This window comes from Natrix helvetica (assembly GCF_964273705.1).
Source record: "Natrix helvetica genome assembly, chromosome: 1".
NCBI classification, from domain to species: Eukaryota; Metazoa; Chordata; class Lepidosauria; order Squamata; family Natricidae; genus Natrix; species Natrix helvetica.
In genome coordinates, this window is record NC_138548.1 from 307,142,926 (window position 1) to 307,170,492 (window position 27,567).

General features: G+C 36.5%; 1 protein-coding gene across 2 annotated transcripts in view; it reads left to right on the forward strand.

The window, feature by feature from the left end:
• Positions 1–27,308, forward strand: part of NINJ1 (ninjurin 1) — a 29,169-nt gene extending 1,861 nt beyond the window's left edge. Inside the window, exons 2-4 of one of the 2 annotated variants that reach the window (XM_081951239.1) lie at positions 9,016–9,247; positions 17,290–17,445; positions 23,949–27,308. In XM_081951239.1, coding sequence (XP_081807365.1) covers positions 9,016–9,247; positions 17,290–17,441 — 384 coding nt within the window. In that variant the 3' untranslated portion in view covers positions 17,442–17,445; positions 23,949–27,308. The remainder of the gene's footprint in view (positions 1–9,015; positions 9,248–17,289; positions 17,446–23,948) is intronic. The other variant, XM_081951240.1, reaches the window with a different exon arrangement.
• The last annotated feature ends 259 nt before the right edge of the window (positions 27,309–27,567 follow it).

A 27,567-nucleotide genomic window follows, 5' to 3' on the forward strand; every position in this document is an offset into this window, starting at 1 on the left:
TCTCCCATGGTTTTGTTTATTTTTGCTTTTATTGGTTTTCAGCCTTTGTTTTTAATTGTTTTGTTTGAATTGTGTGCAATGGGCAGCTAGCTATATTTGACAAATAAATAAATGATAAATCTTCCTCTATTCTGCAATTTGAGAAAAAGTGATTACACTTCAACAGAATTTCGTTCTGAGAAGTGTGTTCTGTGTTGTAACCCCAATTGTTTCTTAACACGTAGAGAACTTAGTTCTTCATTTCCTTTATTTTGGAAGAATGAATATATATATATATAAAGGATGTAAAGGATGAATGTGTTATGCAAGAAAGGGCCACAGTCACTCATGGTTCTATGTTTTTTTGATTTTAACAAAATCATCCTGAATTAAGGGGTTACAGAGTGTGAGAGAGAGGAGGGGAGGGATTGGGAAAGTGTGTGTGTCTATATATATCTGCCTTCTGTGGAACTTCTTTAGAACTCTTTCAGCAATTTTATAGAAATCACGTGGTTGAACTGAACTGGGTATCTTTTATGCTGGGGCTTACAATGGCACCATCCGGTCATCTGTTTTCAAAGCCAGGACTGAAATGGGTGGGGGAAAGAAGAGCACTAAATGTCATGTCTATAAATATTGCCTTAGCTAGTCAGTCTGTGGGAACATTACCAACTTTCTATCATTTATCACATCACTACAACAAAAGGAAATTAGGGAGACAAAGATACAAACTTAGTGAAGTAAAATCCTTGAAGCTTTCCACCAAGCTCACAAAAACCGGATAGGGTTTTCTCTCATTTGCTTTTCAGTTTGGAGATGGAAAGGAATTCTGTCCAAGCTTAAGTTTAGGAAAGGTGTGGGAAGAGAAAAAGATATGCACTCCCCAGTGTAATTCTTTCAGAAACATCAAGAATGTAAATGGATTGGTAAATTAATTTACACACATGTGGATCTCTAAGTAGGTACAGAATGCAATCCAGTTTCTACAAAGAAACTGGCAACAGGTTCCCTCTAGACATTTTGAGATAATTCTCATGATCCCTTCTGTGTGGTTATGGCCTTTGGGGATAATAAATTGTAGCAGGGCCTTTTCTGGATTCTAAACCATTACTGTCCCTCCATTAAAAGGATGGCCTTCAGGGCAATGCAGAAGGGAGAATTATAAAAGCTAAGCAGGAAAGCCGATATAGAAAGCTGTAAAATTACTGTATATTGTTATGTATGTTCTGTTTTTTTTTTTTGTTTTTTTCTTGTTGTGTCTTCTTTACTGTTTTTAAAGATTAAAACGTTCAATAAAAATTATATATATGTATGTATGTGTGTGTGTATGTATGTATGTATGTATGTATGTATGTTGTATTTGTACTGATAAATAAATAAAGGGAGACTAGTATAGATCTATTTCGAGCTAATTAGCTCTCATCAGCTAGCCATACCATTACTGGGATTTGAACCTGGGCTGTATTATATCTTAGGCAGGAGTCTTAGCCTAACACAAATACATACATACATACATACATACATACATACATACATACATACATACATACAAAATAAAAATAATAAAAATAAAAATAATAAAAGGATGGCCTTAAGAAAGCATGTTTCCAGATAGACTTTTTCTTTTGGAAATAACAATAATCCCTTAAGTATGGGGAGATCAGAAATTCTTTGCTATTAACTCTTGTTGCTTCGTAGACATTGTACTTTAGGAGGAGAGCCATGTGTGAGAGAAACAGTGTGGTAAAAAGTTGGGACAAGTCTAGTACAGTATCTTTTCCCATTAACTAATTTTAATAAAATGCATTAGTTGAAAAAAGTGCTACCAGATTCCTTCTTACTTTTTTGCTTTTCAATGCGGAGGGAAATTATTGACTGATGACAATCTCCAATTCTCAACTGGTTTTCTCTTGATTAATGAACAGGGATCTGACATGTTATCCACAATGTCCCAATTTACACATGCACATTAAACATTTTAAAAATCCAATCACATGATATTAGTATACTTGCCTGAAATCTAATGTGATCTACATTGAGAATGCCAACATATCATAGGATCTTCGAGTGAAAATGCTGAAATTTGATAATCTTACAAGTTTTAGGATTTGATGTCTATGATTCCCATGCTATCTTCTTTGTTCATCAAGAAATTTTGTTTATTTCAGTTCAGATCCATGCTTCAAAATCAAACATTAAGTAATTTCCCTTTTGAAATGGAGGTAATCTGGAAGCACAGGTAGTTCTCGACTTACAACAAGAATGGAGCCTGGAATTGCTGTTGTAAGCTTTGATGATCATACTTTGACCCAATTTAATGACTGGGGGCAGTTTTTAAGCAAATACCATGGTCATTAAGTGAACACGAGTCATTAAAGATTATTTTTCTTGACTTACAACCATTCACCTAGTGACCATTTGAAAATGAAATGGCACCGAAAAAATGACTTACAACCAGTCCTCACACTTATGACCATTGCAGCATCTTTATGATCACATGATCAAAATTCAGGGGTGCTTGGCAAAGTCATGTATTTATAACAGTTGCAGCATCCTCCAGTTATGTGACCACCATTTGCCATCTTCCCACCTGGTTTTTAACAAGCAAAGTCAACAGAGAAAGCCTGATTTACTTAATGACCACCTGATTCACTTAACAACTGCAGTGATTTGCTTAACAACTGTGGCAAAAAAGGTCATAAAATCAGAGATAACTGACATAACAACTGCCTTGCTTGCAACAGAAATTCTGGTTCCAATTGTGGTCATAAGTTGAGGACTACCTGTAGGTTGACATGCTCATGATGTCACCAGGAGTCAAGTTGTACTGAATATTGTAGATACATCGAAAATACATGTTTGTCTTATATCATGTCAGAATTTAAATGGTTCCAAAACAAGAGTTTAATTCAGGAATATATGAAATCAAGTGCATGTTACTTTGCAAGAAAAAAAAAGATATTTGAATTGGATAATAGTTACAAGGATTCTACAAAAGGGTCTTCATGTCCATCCTCTCTGAAGCAAATTCCTATTTCAGAAGAATATGACTTATTTCCTATATTCAGTCATTCACTGTATTTAGCTTGGGTTACTCACGAATATCAAACTCAAGCTGAGAGGTTATAGGTTATATTTCTTCAAACACTTTATTTACATCCTCATTGGTTAATTTATTCCTTATTTGGTACCAAATAGGAAATAGTTTATCAGAGGTTGTCAAGAGATAGGACATGCCAGATGTGAGTGTTTGTGCATTTGACAAAACTATGACATCTGTAAAAGTTTGTTTATGTACTGCTTTTTAAATAACTGTCTGCTGCTTAGTTTGATGATTTTGAGTCTCAGTGAATTACCGGTATGCCAGCCAGAAGTGAAATTAGAAAATGCATGTGTCATAGCATTAATCCTATGAATCAGATTCTTGTTTACTTTCTCCACTTGCCCAGCTGTTAGTTCATGTTCAAGCATATTGTTCAGTGATATTGTAATAATTGGCAAGCCACTACAAGATTCTACAGATAATTTCATTATTGGGACTGATGTCTCCAAATATCTTAAACACCATTTTTGAATTACCATTCCAACAAGGTAGTTTCTCTTTTTAAAACTGAATTGCTTATGTGTTGCATCATCTCTTTGCCTTGTGAATTCTTTAGAACAAATGGGCAAGTGGCAAAGATAGAAAAAGGAAAAAGGTCTGCTTCTCATCTGGTTTAGTGTTAAAGTAGTTAACCAACTACTTTAGCAGATTAACTGTATCGGCATTCTTTAATAAGAATATTTGCATCTAAGTATATTTTTTTCTGTTTCTAAAGAGAGTCCAGCTGTATTGCCAATTAATTAACAATACATGTAAATATGCCAAGGAGCACCTTGTCTACCAAGAGCTCCCACTGAATTTAAATTCCAAATGTATAAGTAGTTCAATTGTCATGCTTACATGCATTCAGTTCAATGTCTATGGGGCTGGTCTATTTTGCAGCTTTCTATTTTATTTCATGAAGCTGCAAAGGCCAATTTTGGAATTGGGGATTACGAGCCTTCTGGCAAAAGGGGGACATGACTGGCAGGCTTAGTCTTAAAATCAAATATTGTCCAGCTGTTTGAGTAGGTAGGTTTTCTTCAGGAAAGTTAACAAGCTCTGATCTTTTGCCTCCTACTTGATCTGGTAGATTCCTATGACTGAAAAGCCAGCCTTTCTAATATTGGAAAATGTAATTTCATATACCACATGTAGGTCTAAGTGCATTTTTTCCAGTTTTTCACTGTAATTTGACACCATGAAGGTTAAATAGTTAGCATTTCCTCCTTTTCCTCCCCATTTATTCTCCTTTCCAATTGTCAATTTTTCCCTTTGCCTATTTAGATATGTGATAATCCTATCTTAAGGATTTCTTCATTGTAATAAGTTTAACAGCTGGAAACAGTCTCAGTGAGGGGGATTCTTCATGGAATATATATTGTCATATAATTGTGGAACTGTCCTATTTCAGGATAAAATGGCTTAGTCCAGGCATGAAAATTGTGCCATGGGGAAAAAAAATCATTCAATGGTGATGCTTCATCTGTAATGGAATGAATAATCTATTTTGTGAAGGCTACTTTCGACTTCCTTTTTGTGATGAAGGAATTGTGTAGAAAAGTTGTCAATTTGGCGTTTTGTAGTTGAGGAGCTTGGATGTCCTCATGTCTTATAAAGCATATTCTGCAGAGAGGAAAACATTAAAAGACATTTTTTTGCAGAGTAGAATTTGATTAAACATTTAATGGATTTTTATGTAAATGAAAATGTCTGCCTCATATTTAGGTATGGTGTTGATAGTGTAATTCCTAACAACAGCCCTTTCTTGCTATCATAGCATGTTAAAATATCTAGGTGAAAAGTAGATATAAATGGACTTAAATCCTGAGAAGCAGTTAATTATGGCAATTAAACAACTTAGAATTCCCATTTAAATTACATTAGTGTACTTAAAGGTATTTTCATTTTGTTTGTCTAATATATTCCTTTGAGATGAGAACAAAGAAGGAACCAAAGAAGGAAATAAAATATATACACGCCTAAATTCTACAAGATTCTTTGCAATGCTTTGTCTTCTGAAACAAGCCAAAGGCCCCATTGAAAATATATATTAATGCCATTTCATAGATTGTACTAAACTAGAATCGATGGCGCTAAATAGATGTGTGATCCTTTGGGAAGAAGATTGGTGATGGTAGGTTGAGTCTTTCAGAGACTTAAATTTCACCCTTAAAAGCCTATTTTCAGTGTCGCCCTCAATGTGGCAGACAAACCTACTAGAGTCTTCAAGGCAGTGTTACACAGTACTATAGTAGGATGAATCCAAAGAAAGTGCTTGGTGGAATATATGAATCCTCTTTCAATGCCCTTGCTTTGAGTTAAACAAAGTTTCTTTCATAAAGGACCAATATTTCATTTTATGGCTCTTATGCAGTGACACCCAGTCCTTTCATCTTAACCTACAAAGTTACTATTCATACACGCTAGACCTGAGTTGTTGCAGAGACCTGTAGTCTAGGGGGAAAAGCATGAAATGATGCTTTTAATATTAAAAGGTCAGTATTTACATTAGCAATAGGCTAAATGATGAAATGTCTCACTGTGGTTTAACACTTAAGCGCCACCTAAAATATTAAATAAACAAACCCTTTTCTCACTGTTGCTCTTTTCTACACCTAATGGATTTTCTGACAAATATATTGAAAAAATATTAGATGGATTTTTTTTCTGAAATGCTGGAAAGTTGTGGGAGTTTGAGGAATACTCCCCTGAAGCAATATCCTGTACAATTCTAAATATGTGTCTTAAATAGGGAAACTATATTCTGCAGAATATATATTTTAAAACTATATTTGCAGAAACTGTATTTTAAAACTTAGCTTGATTGCAAAAGCAGTCTTGTGAATACTTACACATATTTTTGGTGCATAATTCCAATAATTGCATTTATTGCATTACATTTTGAATGGTAAAATGCTAATTTTCTGAGTTCAACATGATTTTAATTCTGACCTCATAAAATAATGTTTGATGAAAACAAGCCTGATACCAATTAGAACTGTGTCTTCTTACAATAGACACTATCATAATGACACTTGTGAAAGTTTAGGAGTAAAATGTGGCAAATGCGGTAAATAATAGGCATACTTTGAAGGGCAATAAAATAGTTATATAAAGCTACTGTTTCAAAAATGTTGCTAGTGAACAAGCTGTAAAATCCCCCAAAGTGAAAGTGAGTTTAACAGAATGGTCTTTGAGTCTAAGCCCTTGCTCATGATTCAGGATTCAACTGGGAAAATTAACAGAGAATGCCAAATTGTAGTGGAGAAAAATGTATTGGAGGAAAAGGGAGAATCCAGTCATGATATATACTCTCATTTCATTGAAAAGATCTCTACATCTTTTCTTGCTGCCTCATCAGGTGTATAAAAACCAGAACTGTGCAAAGATCTGGATTAAAAAGCTAAATGTGATTTAGAATGCATATGGGGGAACACATATCAACTTTGGGAACTTGTTAAAGCAGATTTGTCTTTTTCTGTACTAACAAGGTTGTCATGCACAACTGCCAAGAAACCCTGGAAAAATATATGTAGCAGTTTGCCCTTCAAAACTGGTTCTCTGCAAAGTCTTACTCAATACAGAATAATAGAATTGTAAGGGACCTTGGAGGTCTTCTAGTGCAACCCCTGCTGATGTATTAATAATTAAAAGGTTTGTACAAATAAGAAACCAAGAGTGTCCCGAATAATTTTCCTATGTTGGAGACTTGTTAAAGCTTTGAAAAATTTTGTGAGAAAGGACAAACAAAAAATAAAAAGAAATCAAATTCTAGGGGCATTTGAAGGGACCCAAAATCAAGATTGTTAAAAGTAAAAAAAGAAGAAATATAAACTTGGTTTATTTGGTCAAGGTTAAAATAGATATGCTGTTATTTCTAGTAACCCGTTAATGGACTTTTGTTGACATCAGAACTGTTTTTTTCTTTTTTTCTTTTTCATTTCTTGATTTTTAAAAAAAATAAATTTACTGTTAAAAAGACAATTAGTGCCAAGTAATTACATAGCAACAGGTCACTTTGAAAAGAAAAATGCCAAAGTAAATGAAAAAGAAAAATAATATTTTCTTGAGTGCAGAGGTCAGGCTTAAGCTAGCTTCAGTGAGTGTCAATAGTCCTCAGCCATCCCCTGAGTCTCCAAGTACTCTGGGTAGCAACCTGCACATTTATCTTAATGACCACAACAAGTAGGGCTAGGATTGTGGTCATTATGTGAAACAATCATGTGGGTGCCTCACTTAATGATCCCAATGACTTATGGCTGTATATCCAGGCTCAATTGTGGCTGTAAGCCAAGGACTATCTTTATCTGCCACCAATTTGTTTTTTAGGACAATTGCACATGCTGGTAATACCTTATTCTTCATGTTTTACTCTTAGTGCTATTTGGTGCCAGTATGCTGGATTAATCCTTTATTTTCATAGGTCTTATCAGTTACAAATAGAATACATCAGAAACAAGATTCCTGACAAAAGGATATTACAACATGCCTGTTTCCTTTATTTGACTGTGGGAAAAGAACAGAATTAATATGGGGATTTTTTTCCACTCATTAATACTGCTGCTGCACTACATTGCTAACGTTTCAATTATTTCACTGTTTTTTACATCATGTAACTCTCAAGCAGATTTACTATATAAACATGTGTAGCAATTTGTAGTTTACATGGAAAATAAATATGGAAGAAAGGGTTGTATGGGGGAGAGGTCATTTCAACAGCTAGTTATCCTCAAAACACTACCACAAAAAACAGCTGGGCATCCAGTATTTTTTTTCCTTTTCAAATGAGACTTGCTGCTATTTAAATATTTGATTTGATGCTCTTGTCCCAAAGGTGCTTTTTCAAGAGGCAACCGGAATTTCTGGTTTTTCTCTTGAAGATGTTTCGCTTCTCATCCAAGAAGCTTCTTCGGCTGTGACCAGAAGGAGCTTTTTGGATGAGAAGTGAAATGTCTTTTTTTTAAAAAACCAGAAAGTCCAGTTGCCTTTTGAAAAAGCACTTTTGGGGCAACCATGCCCTGGGATGACTGAAAATCTTAATAGACATTTGATGCTCTTGTGTAACTTTCTTATCTTAGTAAAATGATTAATTTAGTAAAGTGAATCTGTAAAAATTCTATTGAAACTGATGTAAGTGAGGAAACTTGGAAACATGTTTGTCTCCATAAAAAGTGCTTTTTCGCCCGGCTTTTCGTGTATTTAGTAGTATGCTATTGCTAAATCTTAATGTTTACTGGCTAAACCATGACCTAAGTTGTTCAAGAGAATGATCAGAAATATATTCTGATTTTACATATTTTTAAAAAACTGTTTAGAAAAGAAGTATATTCCCCCCTCCCAGTAACAGGATAGTTAAAACTTTTATAAACTAGAGAAAGAGAAAAAAAAAGCTAAAGCATGGGCACTTAAACTGTTTCCTGTCAATTCCCGAACATACATCATGTTTAGACTCAGTTATATTCCTGCTGTGAATGCTATATGTTTTTTCTCCTCTCTTCTTCCATTTTAATATATTTTTAATTAGAATGTTTAAGACAGGGCTCCTCAACCTTTCCGGCTCCAGAGTCCAGGGGTGGAGATGGGGGAGTACAGGAGCTAAATTGCATGTCTGCAATCTAGCTCCTGCGCATGCACAAATGAAGTTTCACATGCCCACCGCTTGAGTGGCCCAGTTCTAGATAGGCTGAGGAGGACTGGTACAGACCCGTGGACCTGCGGTTAGGGACCCCTGTTTTAAGATAATGCAATATAACGTGCAGTGGCCAATGCTATATCTCCTTAATCTGAACCGTTCCCTTTTTACCTTCAGTCCCTATGGAAAGTTCTTACAATTTCAAACAAAAATGTAACTAATTTGAATGAGTTATTAATTTTTCCACCCCTATCATGTTTAGAGTGCTATCTGAATCTTTGCTGATAAATGCCTTTGAAATATTTTTTTTGCCTTTCAGGCTGGAAGACGGTGGCTACGGACAAATAAACAAATTAATATGAATCATTATGCCAATAAGAAGAGTGCAGCCGAAAGCATGTTGGATATTGCTTTGCTCATGGCCAACGCATCCCAGCTGAAAGCTGTGATGGAGCAAGGACCCTCGTTCGGATTCTATACTCCCATGATCACTCTCATCAGCATCTCACTCGCACTTCAGATTGCAGTTGGCGTGCTCCTAATATTCCTTGGTATGTATGGCAACCTAAACCATTGCTTATTTTGTGCCACATCATAACTGCTTATGGCACTGTTTCCATTTTAATAGCGGATTTATATAAAAAGTGTTTTATAGCCAACTCCCTTTTTACACCCTCAGATTTAAAAATAAAACCATTTTTATTAGACTTTTTTAGATGTTACTTTCCATGTGGATATAATTGTAGAGGTTATTTATTTAGAGTATGGGAAATATATACATGCTAGACACAATGCAGTCCTGACAGCCTAGACTGCTAGTTCTATGGAGATTCTCAGTCATGCAGGTCATGGTTGTCCCAAAGGTGCTTTTCCAAGAAGCAACAGGGCTTGTTTTTTTCTTTGAAGACGTTTCCCTTCTCATCCAAGAATCTTCTTCAGGATGAAAAATGAAACTTCTTCAAAGAAAAACAAGAAAGTACAGTTGCCTCTTGAAATAGATTGCTAAATGATCTCATTCGGCGTTTGCGTGCTCATCCTTGGTGTACCGCAAGGGGCAAACTAGTTTTACACTGACTAGTTAGTGGCACTCAGCTTGCCGGCTCTTCCAAGCTCTTCTACTGGTCATACCTTGCCTCACGTCATGATACCTTCTGTCTGGCCAGGGGCAGTTCCCACACTTTGCACACATGAATACTAGTTTTTTTCCCCATCACTATGGAGGTGAAGTATAGGGACATGGTCCCTCATGTCATCAGTGTATTTCACATTGTTTCATTCTTAATTCCCAAAGAGCTAAAAGGAAGAGTGTTATGCCTGCCCCATAATATCAACAAAACATTTTTTTAAAAAAACTCCTTCAGTGGTTACCAAGAACAAATACAACAAGCATGCTACAATATTATAAGATCTTGTCTCATGGGCTATTCAACCTCCTGTCTCCCATGTTCTGAAGCTCATCCAAGCCTTCAGCAATTTGCCAAAGGCTGGTAGGATCTTGATCACGCTTATCTGTAGGATATGGTAATCCTTTTCAAAAGAATAACACATTTGAGAGTTGTAGTGTACTGCTTACTTCTAGTATGTAGGAGGAGGAATAAGTAGATTCTTACATAAAGACATATTGTATATATATATATAGTCTTCATAATTATGTAATTCTGTGAAATCATTTGGTATGAGTAATCGTCCACTAATAATACATAAGTACATAAAGGCCTTGTGTCAAAGATTTTTTTGCATTGTGAACAATGAATTTCATAATCTTTAACTTTCAGGAAAATAATACAACATTTCTCATCGGAGAGAAAAGATCTCCCAGTATTTTCTCAGATTTCTTGTAGGATTTGTCATCCCCATTCCATTTTCAGAGTTCAGTATGAACATTTGAATATGCTGGCATTGTAAACTTCTCAGAAAGTACTGTTAAGTACTAGGAGAAGTATGTAAGTCTAGGTGCTATTGTTATTGTTATTCAAACTAGCAATCTGAACAGAGTGCAGAGTGACATTTTAACTTTATTTGTACAGTTTCCCATATGATGGAATTATTAATTAAAAATGATAGTAGTCCCTCCTGCTATAAGAGGGAGAGCCAAAAACAGTAACCATCATTTCAGAAACTTAAAAGGCTCATGACAGCTATAGGGACTACATCAAGAATATAAGTTTTTCCTTCCAAGTCAGTGTTAATAGTTTGAATAGCAATAACAATAGCACCTAGACTTACAGTATATACCTCTCCATAGTACATTACAGCACTTTCTGAGCAGTTTACACTGTCAGCGTATTGCCCCCAACAATTTGGATTTTACTGACCTCAGAAGAATGGAAGGCTGAGTCAACTTCAAGCCTATCAGGATCAAACTCCAGACTGTGGGCAGAGTTAGTTTGCAATACTGCATTCTAACCACTGCACCACCAAGACTTGAATGGAAGAGAATTATTCCTTGTCAGGCCAACACAGATGAGATGCTGTTTTAGAGCTATTACTAAGGAATATGCACAGCTTCTCTTGACCCATACCAAAACACAGCTCTTTCTACCCTCCAATAGTAGAGATAATTGGTCTTGGAGCATTCTGTGGCAGGTGAAAAGAGAACCCCAGAACAGAACTCTCTATTCAAGGGTAAACATTTTTCTGCATTTAGTCAAATCCCTTAGGTGGTCACACTGGGACTGGAATTGTAATATAATCATCAGCTCTATGGGATTGCAGGCTAAAATATAACCTGTTTTTTTCAGGGATCATAGATTATCATTCATCTGCTCTGGGAAATTATACATTTGGTAGAAGATTATAGATATTTACTGTTGTGTCCAAGAAGTAATTTTTAGCTCAGGAATTGCATAGAAACCTAAGAATAACATTTTAAAACCAATGTATAAACTGAATTATACTTGTCTTCTACCAGAAAACTGTAACAAGTATTTTAGGTACACTGTCATTTTCTACACGCATACATAGTTTTCTTTGCGGGTATATATTAAATAGTATTGTATTAGGAAATAAAACATAGTCATCCAGTGCTGGAAGCAGGCAGTAATAAAGATATAGTTTATATGCCAACAGTTTGTAGTGACATAACTCAAGAACGTGTGCAAAATATCTTGCTGAATCAGTCTAAAGGCCTTTCAGATTCAGCAATCTTGTTCCATATGAGCTAACCAGATACTAACGAGAGACCACAAGAAGAGCCTAAAGATGATTGTCCTCTCCAACTCATACTTTTCAGGGTTGTTATAAACTATGTGTCTTATGTCGCCACGATGTAAAAAAGATGTGGAGACTCTAGAAAGAGTGCAGAGAAGAGCAACAGAGGTGATTAGGGGACTGGAGACTAAAACATATGAAGAACGGTTGCAGGAACTGGGTATGTTTAGCTTAAGAGAAAGAAGGACTAGGGGAGACATGATAGCAGTGTTCCAATATCTCAGGGGTTGCCACAAAGAAGAGGGAGTCAAGCTATTCTCCAAGGCACCTGAGGGTAGAACAAGAAGCAATGGGTGGAAACTAATCAAGGAGAGAAGCAACTTAGAACTGAGGAGAAATTTCCTGACAGTTAGAACAATTAATCAGTGGAACAGCTTGCCTCCAGAAGTTTTGAATGCCCCAACACTGGAAGTCTTTAAGAAGATGTTGGATAGCTATTTGTCTGAAACGGTATAGGGTTTCCTGCCTAGGCAGGGGGTTGGACTAGAAGACCTCCAAGGTCCCTTCCAACTCTACTATTGTATTATGTATTATATTGAAGGAAAATCTATGTCAGACCTGGAAACCATATTTTCTCTTTGGGACTTCAGGCCTGCCACACTTTCTACTGTGGGAAAATGGGAGGGGGGATTATACAGAGTGTGGGTGATATATAGCCAAAATAACATGCTTTCTCTGAAAGTCAAGGCCATTTTGTCCTGCAGTTGCGATGAGGTGATTGAGAGGCATCTCCAGTATGGGTGGTGCCTGATTGGATCCTGTGATGGACATGTGGGTGTTTGACAGGGTTTTGAACTTTATTTTTGGTGGGGAAAACCTGGAAGCTTTCAGATTCGGGTTTTCCAAGATGTGCCAATATGACATCTCTAATAAAATGGAACTTTGAGGAACCTCAAGCCCCGGAGTCTTCTTTCATTAGCGGTGTTACTTGGAATCCTGACAATCTAGACATCAGTTACTGGAAGATTTATTTTTTTTCATTAATCCCATACATATTTACATAAACACGTATTTTCTCTTTCACTGACTTTTTTCGACCTTGAGTCCCATCAGTTTCAAACTTCAGGCTATGGGCAGAGTTAGCCTACAATACTGCACTTATACTTGTGCCACCAGATTAGATGATGAAACTTCTGTCAAAATAAAATAAAAGACCAGGAACACTTTAAAAGTTGATATTATATTGGCCAGTTGCCTAGTAAATAAAGTGATATATTTCTACTCTGTTATAGAAAATAGTCTTAAATTGTTACATATTTATGATGAAAGAACATCAATATCATATTTCAGTTGTTTTACGACTCTTTAGAAAGACTATTTGAAATCTAATGATTTGCGTGGTTTCTGATCCTCAGATTTCTCATCTCATTTGCCCTTTTTTAAGCCCTTTAGGCAGTGCCTTTTCAGCATAAATGAGCGTGTGCTATTCTGGCTCTGAGTAACCTCAATGTATCTTTGAAAGAAAGCTCTCTGGTCTTATTCTTTCAACTTCTTTTTTGCCAACCTTCTCTTTATTTAAATATTTCCCTTTCAGAGTAAAATGTGACTGTTTTAAACTTTATAGATCAAATAGCACTGTGATTACTTTCCAGTTGGTTGAACAATACTCACATTTTATCTAAAATCTTGTGCACCAGTTCAGTTTGAATCTATAGTTGCCTTCCTATCGATCAGTTCTATTACCTTTTACACTATGTGAGATGTCCAGTATTTTAAAAAATTATCATTCTGAAGATAATTAAACTAACCCTCCTTTGCCTGCCTTATAGATTTCATTCTCCACTACTGTATGTAATTATCTTCATACTTTCTATCATTATATCCCACTATTTGGGTTGTTGTTGTTATTTTGTGATCTAATATTGTCACAGAATGTGTCTCAGTAGTTATCTAGTCCAATTTCTTGCTTGGTGCATCATCTACAATAATTGTATGTGGAAATATTATCCTCTGGAGGTTTCTAGCTTGTTTGTTCCTGTGCCTTCTTTGATGTAGACAGTGTTAAATTCCCTCATTGTCACAAATAACTACACCTAGATATGAATGCAGTCTCCGTGGGAATGTTTTCTGTGCCACATATCCACACTTAGACATCAAAAGAGTGTTTTTGGAGGACATGGCTGCTTTAATTCTTACAAGAAATATTCTATATCTATATTAATGTATTCTGCGAAACATGAATTTTGAACACTTTATAAATATCCAGAAGACAAGGGGTTGTGAAGGGATGAAACATTGTGCCCTAACAGGGTCTCAGTGGTGACAGATTTCTGGTATGAAGGCAGGTTGAGCATGGGAGATTGGTACAATTGACAATGATAGGAATAAAATAAGAATGGTGTTTCTTGCATTGATTGTTCTGCATTATCATGCTGGGATATACAGTGGTAGCTTTTTCTTTTGCTTTTTTTTCTGTGTTACTTTGTTTGGAAGACACCGCCTTGTAAATTGTAAGGTAAAAAGGGAGGAAGGAAGCTTTGAGCTTCACTACCAGAATGATTTTTTTCTGCCTCTTGTTCCTCCGTCCACAATTTCTTCCTTTGATCATGTTCCAAGTCCATGTTTTTGCAGTTGGATTATATGTTTCCCCCCCTCTATTTTCTTATGCCTTTTAGATTGTGAGGGCTGGGAACAGTGTATACCTCTCAGCTTCCCTATTTTACAGGCTGAGAGAAAACTGGAGGAGGACAGGAACTGATCTTTGCTGTCTTCATGAGATCAAATGAACTTTTGCCCACTTGAAAATGTCACAACTTCTTTCCCAGATTAATGTTTAAAGAAAAACACTGGACAGCACAAATGAAAGATTTGCCATTTGAGTTGAGAATGTGTGGAAAGTTTCCTCTTGGACGCACTATAAATCAGGAAAGCCTCTTACTGCCACTGGTGGATATTCCTTTCCAAAGAATTCCCCCAAAGTCTGGGAAAGTACCTGAATGTCTTAATCTAACTGCAGTGCTGGCTCCTGGGAAATGCATTGTGTAAGAGTGGTGATTCTTTTATGCTTATTCTTCTGAATTTCATGAAGCTCACTTCCACTTTTTAGTTCTTGTGGTTTCATGCAGGAAGAAAGTGTCACGACTAGGAACCACAGTGCAAGGTATGAACAGAATTCATCCTTCACCCCAAAGTGGCCCTATTTTCAAATTCACTTTTGACTCTCAGAGTTAGCTAGGAAGTCTGTTGCTTAATGGAACAAAGAAAAGAAATCCCCCGCTTGCGCTAGAACTAGATTAATTATGGGGATTTCAGTCTGTATTTCCTGTAAATGTTATTTTTTAAAATCAAATACATTTTAATAAGTAACCAAATTAAAATGTGGAATATTCATTGAATAGAGGCATTCTCAACATACTATTATTTATTTATTATTTATTTATTTATTTATTTATTTATTTATTTATTTGATTTCTAGACCGCCCCCTCTCCCCGAAGGGACTCGGGGCGGTGTACAGGTACCAAATTAAAAACCATACAAATAATCATAAATATAGTTAAAATCAAATTAAACTTTAAACCCCTGTACAAATTTATAAAAATTAAAATAGCAATAATATTAACAACAAAGGGTGGCATATTATAACAGCATAGCAAAAGAGGGGGGAAAATAAAACACTCTTCAGAAGGAGGGAAACCGAGACATTGTCTTGTGAAGTGGCTCTGAAAGTCTGCATAATCCTGTGATTTGTGATTCACATCTGAAGGGGGAAAGTTGCTTGGGGTGAGTTTAGTGGGGGGGACTCATTGTACCTGTTGGCACCTTTTAAGCTGCACTGTTTTCTGGGTTTGCTCCATGGCAGGACAGTCCTGGGAAAGTACAGTTGAGTAAAAGAGTTGATGAGTGGGACACGATGGTTCAGTGGCTAAGACGCTGAGCTTGTTGATCAGAAAGGTCGGCAGTTTGTCGGTTTGAATCCCTAGCACCGTGTAACAGAGTGAGCTCCCGTTACTTGTCCCAGCTTCTGCCAACCTAGTTTGAAAGCATGTAAAAATACAAGTAGAAAAAATAGGGACCACCTTTGGTGGGAAGGTAACAGCATTCTGTGCACATTCGGCATTTAGTCATGCCGGCTACATGACCACGGAAACGTCTTCAGACAGTGCTGGCTCTTTGGCTTTTAAATGGAGATGAGCACCGCCCCCTAGAGTCAGGAATGACTAGCACATATGTGCAAGGGGAGCCTTTACCTTCATTTTTAAAGGAGTTGATGATAGTAGAGCCTGGCAGATTGTTTCCTTGACTATCCACAAAGAAGTTCATTTCTGAAACTAGAAAATAAGTGGAGAGAGGTTTGGTCCTTTAAAACAAATCAATTTATTTCAGGGTTGTCAGCAGTATATATGGCCAAAGAATTCAAGATGTTGGCCTGGAGAGGGTGTGATTGATTTGTTCTTTAAGTGTATATTGCATGCAGACATCCTGGCATCTTTTCTTTATCCTTCTTTGAATAAGTCTGTGTAGGAAGGAGTGAAAAGGAAGTGTTGGATTAAAGGGCTGCCAAAGAGTTTTCCGTATCTGGACAGGAAAATAATGATAGACTGAATACGTATTCATATATGTAATACTCAGGGATGGGTTCTGGCAGGCACTACTACTGGTTTGCTCATGAGTGCGCGTATGCACATTGCAATAAAAATTGCTCTGCGCATGCACAGAAGCCAAAAACAAGATGGTCGTGCCTATGGCGCCACCTGGAGAACTGGTTCAGGAACATGGCAAGCCTGGGTTGCTACCAGTTTCAGCGACCCAGGCCGCCAAACAACTACCAGTTCAGCCGAACCGGTAGGAACCCACCACTGGTAATATTGTTTTTCAATTGTATAAAGATATTGTTCTTTTAAAAAAAAAATTTTTTTTAATTATTTTTACAAAATTTTAAGGAAAAGGGTGATGGGTATGGTTACAAATTTTGACAGCCACATCATGCAGGAAATGGTATTCCCCCCAGTTCTCATAACTTTTACATAATGGTAAACAAGGTGTTATTGCTTAACTAGATTTTGACAGCTTATTTTTGCATATTATTCTTATTGATAAATGCAGTTCACTTAATGATGTTTCTTATGACTACTGAATTCAGTGTTTGTTGTATTTTATTTCAATCAGCAGGTTGATTGAAAAATAACGATTACCATGTGATAATAGTATACCATAGTCTATCTTATACCAAGTATAACTATTACTATGTGGAAATTCCCCCTTTTTTATGTTAAAAATGATCCTTATGCTCATAGAATCATTTTTTGCACATCTTTTAAATTAGACAGAAATCTCTTTGGCATGCGATTTTGAAATGTCACTTCCTCATGCTGACCTCTTCATTTCCAAAAGTAATTGTTCGTTAGTGAGAATATAATCTCTTTCACTGTTCTTTCCTTCTAGTTAAATATGACCTTAATAATCCTGCAAAACACTCCAGACTGGACTTTCTCAATAACCTTGCCACTGGACTGGTGTTTGTTATAGTAGTTGTCAATATATTTATCACTGCTTTTGGAGTTCAGAAGCCGTCTATCCCAGATCAGAAGACATAGAAAGGTAAGCTGTAGTTTAAAGTATCATAAAACAGTAGTGGCTTTAGTCTGAAAGAAGTCTGTTTCTTCTTGTAGAGAAACATTTTTAAAACTCTACACCATTTCTATGTATTACAGAGTACAAGGTATTATAGATGGGTTCAGGAGTAATACTATTCTTTATTTCATATCTGTGCCCTAGTCACAGAAGAGATTGCATTACTCTCCTTTGAAACTCTTCCTCATGAAGATCAGAATTTTTTCCTCTTCATGTTCAGTAAATTATTTTTCCATTTTTAATTAATTGTACTTAATATAATTGCACATGGTAAAACCATGGGACAAATACAGTTAGTCAGTATTTCAGAAAGTACAACTTTCTGTTTATGTCTAGCCAAATATTAAGAAACACAGAAAATACTTTTTATGTTCCATGTGAACATAAACGGGAAACAGGGCCTTTTTGGTTATGGCAGAGTGATTATAGAAGCTATTTCACGAGGACACTGAGTTGGTACTTAACATTGATCTTATTTCAGAAGATCTCCAGGGTTCCTTCCAACTATGTTATTCTGTCTCTGCTTTTTAATCTCAATTTTAAATGAGTTTTGATGGATAAATAGGTAGGTTGATAGCATTAACAAATAAGCTGGAATCAACTGAAATTGGCTAATTTCCCCAGACTACAACTAATGCAAACCATTGTTGGTTCAATGGTTTGTTGAAGATTTGTTCATGTTTCAATGGTTTGTTCAGATTTGTTCAAATCTCAGTTAGTTTAAAATGAATGCAAAGTTTCTTATCTCCATTAGACTTGATATGTGCAAAGATAAGAAGGAAGTTTATGAACCCAAAACTTACTCATGCTACCTTTCTAGCATTATATTGAAAATGCAATCATAATATAGAATCAGTTGGGAGAAATAGTTTAGGCCACCAAGTGCCACATTGCTCATGAGATAAAAAAGGGTGGAATATGAAAAATAATCAGCATCAAACTCTCTTATGGATACCTATATACAGGGCTGTATATGTAATACAGCCCTGGTTCGAATCCCAATAAGGGTATGGCTAGCTGATGTGGGCTAAATAGCTTGAAATGGATCTATACTAGTCTCCCTTTATTTATTTATCAGCACAAATACAATATATATATTTGAATAAACACAAAAAAACCCCACAAAACCATCTTCCATTACAAATTGTAGAAAGTGTGTTGATTGGTTACCAAAACGTCTGTGCATCACTTCCACAGTCATCACCTACAATTCATATCAAATCATATATTTTAAATCAAATATATTCTTTATATTACTATCATCATACCTCAACCTTAATTTGACTGTAATTGTTTTTACATCCTTTTATATTAAATATTCCAGATTTAAAGCAAAACCACATAATGGCATTCCATTAGCTCTTCCCAATATCATCCAGTAACATTACATTTTTATAACATGTTCTAAATAAAAATTGGTTATATTTAATAACAGAGTTTCTAAACCTCCTTTCGTAGTCACCATTTGCAATTTATATCAAATTTCCTCTTATCAAACCAATACATATATATGCATTATTATCATTATCAATCATTTATTTAACTATATCCATTATCACTTCATTTTATACATAATGCTCTGACTTAATTTTTTATTATAAGCTTTCATTACATCAACCTGTGTCTTTCCAGTAATAGTGCAGTCTTATGTCTCTTGCCATTTGTGGCATTAGTATTCTGGTTATTTCCTTAGTAAGTTTTATATGGACTTCTCTTCGCAACTTATTGCTTGTTGCATATCTTGTATAAGCTCAAAACCCTCCATCTGCTTCTTCGATCAGCTTATCTTTGGTTATCACTTCCATCAATTCTTCTCTCTTTTCTTCTTCTATATTTTGAAATCTGGGGTAGAGCTCCAGTCCATCTATCTGTGAAGTTCCCAAGAGATGACTTAATTAATTTACGAGCCTCGAGACAAAGTTCAAACAAAAAACATTCATTTATTAGGATCAACATCTTGGCTTGAACTTCTGTGGAGCCTAAACTGGCTTTCGCTTAATTGCGTTTGAACTTTACTCCTCTATCTCCTCCCTTCTGTCATATGTCATACATCATATTCACGAACGAGGTTGTAGAAATATGAGATCCAACTCTGGCCGAAGTGGAATCCTCCCTCGAATGCCAACCTGATAATAGCCATGACAATGCTTTAGAAGTTGACATCTGGCTCCCCTCACTTTCCAAAAGCAGTCTGTGTGACACAAAGACAATTTGAGTACAGGTATATAATTTAGGGATGCATTCCTCCCCCAGGCTTGCCTGGATTTTCTGCATGGAATTTTGAATATTCCTACTTTTTACCCAAGATGCCTCTGATAAGGGCACTTCCACTTGATTAACTATTAGAGTTGTCTCCTGTGCCACCTCGAATCAAGGACTTGTTGAACTTCATAATGGGTTTGGCCCACTATGACCATAGGGCCCGGGGGCTCCCTGGGTAGTGGTCGCAGAGTGGATCCGATCACAGGTTTTAAGAGACTACTATGAAATGCCAGGTGTATCTTCCACAGCAATCAAAGCAGTTTCAATTGCACTGTGACTGGGTTGATGATCTCTACTATGGGGAATGGTCCCATAAACTTTGGACCCAGTTTCTTGCTAGGCAGTTTTAATCTCAAATATTTTGTGGAGAGGTAAATCTTCTCTCCCACTCGGAATGGCCGTTGCGGAGCCCGGTGTTTATCTGCCTGTTTCTTATAGGTTCGTGCCGCTTTAGCCAGTGCTTTTTTGACATTTTCCCAAGTTGCTTTCAGCATCGACATCCAATCAGTCAAGCTGACTGAGGGGGGGGGGGGTCCCATGGATACTCAGGCATTGGGACAAAGTCCATGCCACTCACTACTTTGAACGGTGTGAGTCCTGTGCTACTGTGAACAGCATTATTGTACGTGACCTCAGCAAAAGATAAAAGATCTGCCCAATTGGACTAATGATAGTTCACGTAGCGCCTCAGGTACTGCTCTACCATGGCTTTCAGTCTCTCTGCTGCCCCATTAGTGCTCGGATGAAAAGCTGAACTAAGACCCTGAGATGACCCAATGGACCGCAGGAACTCCCTCCAGAATTTATCCGTGAACTGGACCCCTCTGTCTGAGATAATTCTTCAAGGTACTCCATGCAGTTGGTAGATATGCTTCACGAACGGTTTAGCCAGCTTGTGAGCCGAGGGTAGTCCACTACAGGGTATGAAGTGTGCCTGTTTGGAGAACAGATCTATTACAGTCCAAATCACTATGTTTCCCCCACTTTTTGGCAACTCTACTATAAAGTCCATTGCAATCTCCTCCCACGGCCTCGTTGGCTCTGCTTCTGTTTGCAGCAGTCCGGGGGTTTTTCCCAGTCATCTCTTCATTGTGGCACAGATGGTGCAACTTTTCACATAACTATCCATATCTTTCTTTATGCCAGGCCACCAGAATTGCCTCCGGGCTAAGTGTAAAATCTTTAGGAACCCAAAGTGGCCTGTCAGTTTGGTGTTGTGACTCCTCTGAAGAACTAGGGTACATAGGGATTCTGGGACGTAGAGTTTTGTCCCCTTCCATGCAAGGTCATCTCTTTTTGTCAAGATGTGTTGGTTGTTTTGGAACCAGGAGTCTGCTAGCAGTTCAGTTTTGAGTCTCGTGGTTAGGTTGCTTGTGGGTTGGTCTTGCCAGTCACGGCGTTGCTGCCTGGTGGTTACTTGGGCAGCTATTTGAGTAGAGGGAATGATGGTGTCCACTACGTGCTCCCATTCGCATTTATACTGAGGCATGGGGGAGAGGGCATAAGCTAGAAAGTTCCTCTTGCCTGGAATATGCTTTAAGACAAAATCAAAACGGTTGAAGTATTGAGCCCATGGGACTTGTTTGGGTGATAGTTTCCGTGGGATCCTAATCACCTCCAGATTTTTGTGATCGGTCCAGACTTCGAACAGTTTCTGGCTCCCTTCCAACAGGTGTCTCTAGGTTAGCAGTGCCCACCTCACTGCGAAAGCCTCCTTTTTCCAGGCAGCCCATCGTCTCTCTGTGTCTGTGACCTTGCGGGAGGTGTAGGCGCAGGGTTGTAACTTTCCTTGGTTGTTTCTTTGGAGTAGCACCACTCCCACTGCCTTGTTGCTGGCATCTGCCTGGATCACGAAGGGTTGTTCGGGGGTCATGATGCTTCAGCACCGGCTCATTTGCAAACATTTCTTTTAGTGTTTCGAACGCTAATATTTTAAATCAAAAATATTCTTTATATTACTATCATCATACTTCAACCTTAATTTGACTGTAATTGTTTTTACATCCTTTTATATTAAATATTCCAGATTTAAAGCAAAACCACATAATGGCATTCCATTAGCTCTTCTCTAATGTAACATTAGAGTAACATTACATTTTTATAACATGTTCTAAATAAAAATTGGTTATATTTAATAACAGAGTTTCTAAACCTCCTTTTGTAGTCACCATTTGCAATTTATATCAAATTTCCTCTTATCAAACCAATATATTTATATGCATTATTATCATTATCAATCATTTATTTAACTATATCCATTATCACTTCATTTTATACATAATGCTCTAAATGTAACTAAATTTGACTTAATTTTTTATTATAAGCTTTCATTACATCAACCTGTGTCTTTCCAGTAATAGTGCAGTCTTATGTCTCTTGCCATTTGTGGCATTAGTATTCTGGTTATTTCCTTAGAAAGTTTTATATGGGCTTCTCTTTGCAACTTATTGCTTGCTGCATATCTTGTATAAGCTCAAAACCCTCCATCTGCTTCTTCGATCAGCTTATCTTTGGTTATCACTTCCATCAATTCTTCTCTCTTTTCTTCTTCTATATTTTGAAATCTGGGATAGAACTCCAGTCCATCTATCTGTGAAGTTCCCAAGAGATGACTTAATTAATTTACGAGCCTCGAGACAAAGTTCAAACAAAAATATTCATTTATTAGGATCAACATCTTGGCTTGATCTTCTGTGGAGCCTAAACTGGCTTTCGCTTAATTGAATTTGAACTTTACTCCTCTATCTCCTCCCTTCTGTCATACTTCATACATCATATTCATGAACGAGGTTGTAGAAATATGAGATCCAACTCTGGGCGAAGGTATGCATGGAATCCTCCCTCGAATGCCAACCTGATAATAGTCATGACAACGCTTTAGAAGTTGACACTATCTCTCCTTTCCATATTCCACTCTTTCCATTTCCAACCACGCTCACTTCACTGTCAGTATCAACAATTTTTTTGTCTCTTTGCTTATTTAGTTTTTAGAACTTTGACCGCCACTTTCTTCATTTGATGAACATCCTCAATTTTCCTGTCAAATTTTACTGTTCTACGATCTATGTTCTCCTGTCTGTTCTCAATTTTCTCTGTTACTTCTAATAATTTTTGAATTTCAAACATAATCTTTTGCAATCTTAAGGTTTCTTTTTCATGTTGCTCCATTCTTCCAACTTGTAAACACTGCCACTGTGGCATTCAAAACTTTTTATTAAATTTAAAGCCAGTTCATTTATAATCTTTCAAGACAAGGCTTTGTTTTCACTCCACTCCAGCTGCCAATAAAGCTCCCGAAGAATACCTGTATAAACAACCCATGCTCTTCTCACTATCACTCTCTGTAAACAAGCTGAAGAACCTTGAAATGCAAAGTCAAATGATCAAAGAGAAAAAAGAAAAGACAATATTTCCAAACTTTCCAAGCCCCCAGCCTCCAAGTGGCAGTGTTACTTCCTTTCCCTGGGTTATTACAGCCCTCTTTGTATTCCTTTTATATGTTCTTTATATTCCAGGCTTAAAGAAAGCAAAATTCTTAAATGGAGCAAAAAAAAAAAAACCCCGTCCAATCCAGCATTATAAAAATAAGGAAAAAGATTTTAATCCGTAGGTATATAAAAAAAAATATAAAAAGTAGTTGAAGAAAAACTAATTCGTTCAATTTAAAGAATAGGAAACATTTGCAAAAGTTCCATCCGTAAAATAATTTTTTTTTAAAAAGGATAACACACATTTCCTCACCAGATGAACACACTTTCTCTTTCCGTTTTCCTCCCGTTCCCGAGCTGTCCCAACTTCAGCAGCTTCAATGGATGCACTTCTGTTGCTGGCAAAAAGAGATTCTCAGGTGTCCCTGGGATCAGCAGGACATACTCTTCCCTGTCACCATCTCTTTGGGGTGGTTTAGGTCCAAAAGGACCATCCAATGGCAAAAGTATCGACTGTCGACATCGTCGCAACATCAGCTCCTCTCCAAAGCCATGCATTTCTATCAAACAGTGATTCTTGAAATTAAGCATGTAAAAGGCAACTATGGGACAACGCTATCATTGTAGATTTATTTTATGTCACCTTCTCTATAGAAATTGGTCTGAATATTCTGTGATAAAATGGGGAAAAGGAATTAAAGGGGCTACTTTAAATGAAAACAAGCAAATTGAATTTGATCCTTTTAACTGGTTTTTCATTTTTCCTTTTTTTCCTCCCAGAGATCAACATTCTTTAAAATTCTGAAGACAGTTTCTGTATTTTGTGCCAGTTTCGCTTGGATGAAGAAACTCAACAAGCATGTCTTTCTTTGAGCTGGATTATTTATCAGAAAGGCCATTTTATATGTGCTCTTAATCTTATAAAAATGATGGGCTGCCATTTGGAGGAAAACTGATTTTTATTTGTAGTGTAAAGAGTTGCAACCAAGGATGCTTGCACTGAACTTTCCACATAAACCTAATAGTATTGCTTCAAGAAAAACCACAGTGTAAATCCCGGAGACTTTCTTATCACCATTGAAACTCAGTCCCTGTGCCTTCACAGAAATGCTGAACCAAGAATGAGAGCATCTATATATGAAAGCATGGACTTTGCATAGGTAGTGAAAGACCCATGTGCATTTCAGCATTAAACAGTAATTTTGTCTACAAGACTTTCAAATCTCAATGAATTATGTAGATATAATACCCAAATTCTTCATTATTTATATAATTTCATATGAATAATTATATCTGGTAGGGTGCTATGGATAAGAAGAAAGCGAGTGCAATCAATGCAGAAAGTGATGGTAATGTTGGGACAAACAAACATTTGTTTGTCAAAGACCACTTCCCTTTAACTAATGGTCACTGATAGTCATTCAAAGTGTTCCAATGAGGTGGGTGTCCAACCTTTTTTCCCCCAAGTAGAAATATATATATATTGTACAATTTTGTATTATTTCATTGATGCTCTAGTCTGCTTAGAACAATTGTGATGTGTGAAGCCACGCCTTATGGTTTGTAAACCATGGTTTATGGCTGAGAACATTTTGCGAACCCAGCCAGTTATTCAATAAACTATGGTTAAGTTAACTATAGTCTAGCATGATGCATGACCTTACTGTGTGAACACATCACAACTTTGCATAAAGGCATAATATAGATCAGGGGTGTCAAACTGAAGGCCCAGGACCCGGATCCGGCCCACGGGGTGCTTAGATCTGGCCTGCGGTGCCACCCTGGAAACAGCAAAGGACCAGACTGCGGTGTTGTGCCAGCGAAAACAGAAAACAGCTGTTTTGCTGGCAGTGCGTTGCAGGAAGCCAATACAGTCGAAAACGGAGCTTGGGAACCTGTTTTTTGCTGGCAGAATGTTTGGGCCAGTGATGTCGAGCTGGCCCTGGCCACCCCCACCCTGGCCCCCTGAGGTCAAACACAACCCTAATGCATCCCTCAAAGAAATCAAATTTGACACCCTTGATATAAATAGTTTTGTTTATTTCTTGCCTCTGGAATTACTGTTTATTATAGCTTTTGATCAATTGTTTAAGAGAGTTTATCTTTATATAGTACTTGATCAGAACAGTTTGCTTACCTGACTAAAACAGAGCAAAACTCCGAGCTGCATTCCCAAATGTAATTTCACACAATTGCTAGGGGTTGGTTTTTGTGTGTGTGTGCGTGTTTGAGTTCCATCTACTTTACCATAAATTAAGGGATGATGCAAGGGAACAATCAAATGCATGTGTTGTCATGTGTGACAGAATAACAATTTTATTCTCAATTCTTTCCTTCCATATGCTACACCATTTTGAGTGTCTTAAACATCTGCCAACTTTTCACCCTGACACTTGTGAAGAACAGGGATATAAAAAGTACATCTCTTATTCCTTTTGTGGTCCAGTCGTTCTGAAAGAATCCCAAAATGGTGCTGCACCTTTTTTTATTCCTTTTGTGCACAATGTCAGTGAGAAATATCTCTCTGTGCTCATTTTGCTCAGTCACTCTTGATAGCGAGATGGGTGGCATATAAATTTAATGAATAAATAAATTTCACAACATGGTGAATATTTTCTGCTTTAATAAGGATTACTTTTCACTGCAAAATCTTGAGAGGTCTATCTTTTTTATATTAAGGATGGCTTGTCAACACTTCAATAGAGAAATGCCAAGGTTTCCCCCATTTGTCCTGCTTCAGTGACCAAGACTCATTCTAGAATGCATCTCAGAGTGTGTATCTCTTCATGGATCTTTCCAACACAATTCAAAAGCCACAGTGCATTTTTCTCTGGCCTGCACTGCTAACTTTAAAACTGTAAAGTAGAAATAGAAAGGCTCATCCTATGCACAAGATGAGAACCAAATTTTGATTATATCAAATTTTTTCTCATTATCTCATTAGCTTTTTTAAAGTCAATCTATATAAGAAACAATAATTTTTTAAAAGTATATTTAATGAAACTAAGCCAGTAAATTAAACTTTCATAGAATATTATACATTATATATACTACATTTTTTTCCTTTAAAAAAAGATAGTGAACATTTTTTCTCATTTAACATTTGTGAGCACAAACTGCATTCTATTTTTAGTTATCTACAGATATAATGTTACTAATGTTTTATTTTTTAATTTTGATTCATTAAATATATAGCATATAAGATATTATTATAGACACAGGATAGCAGCCATTTCCTTTACCATTTCAGATGCTGTATTTTTCTACTAATAAAATTATAGTCATAAGATTCTAAAGAGTAAGATAATTTTTCTAGCAAGAAAATAGAGAACAAAAAGGAGAGCATTTTATTTGGTCATCTGTTTTATTTTCCGTGAAAATAATTGGATTTTATTATCAATAAGAGAGATGTTCTTTTGTTCAGATATGAAAATTGAACAAAAGTTTGCTGAATGTCAGCTTACAGTTACTGCCTTCATAAATTGTATGAGTAGGGATGCTTCTGCATAAGAGTCAACTGCAATTCTGTACATTCTTACCAGGAAATGAATTAATGGATTAAGTAAGGCTTGCTTCAGCAAGAGCAGATATTTTTCATAGATTATATTTTTTAATAAATTATATTAAAATGGAGTATAATCAAATAATGTTATGTTGTTTTTCATAGTTAATGTGTGATAAAATCAGATTTTTACCTAAACAGTAAAATTGATTCAGGCACTACAAGTGAGGAGTGTTCTAAAATGGAATATCAATTCATGTCACAGATTTTTGCAAAACGTTTTTACAGCATACTGATTTGTTTGCTTGGTGTCAGTAATGGGGTAAACTAGGCACAGCTGTGAGGGTGGGAGTGGGGTCAAAAAAAAATGAAGATAGAAAGGTAACCATGACTATGCAATCCAAGCCCTGTCATTGAAACTGATGAATCTAAATTAGCTGGTCTTAATCTGGCATCCTGTGCATGGTTTGGATTACAGAACATCATAAATATTTTATTGAAAACCCTACTAGAGACACAACTCGTCATGATTCTGATTTTCCTATTCACGGTAGAATCCTGTACTTAGATTGTTACTGCATTGCATTGTTTTCATTAATTTTCTTTTCATTGCTGGTCAATAAAGAGTTTTGATAAAAGTGCACAGCGTTTTTTATTTCGGCACCACTGATCATGATTCATTTGAAGCCTGTAAAACAAAATCTGGTGTACATAATAAGGATAACATCAGCTGTGTATCTTCGCTATATTAGTTTAGTGGTACACACCTAGGCACAGGGATTTGAATGGTTTTAACTGGCTTCCTCCCCAAGGAAATGCTCTGTAACACAGGAGCACACTTATCGGAAAGGCAACAGGTTTAAACACAACAAATAAGTAATCTACTGTCATTGAAAA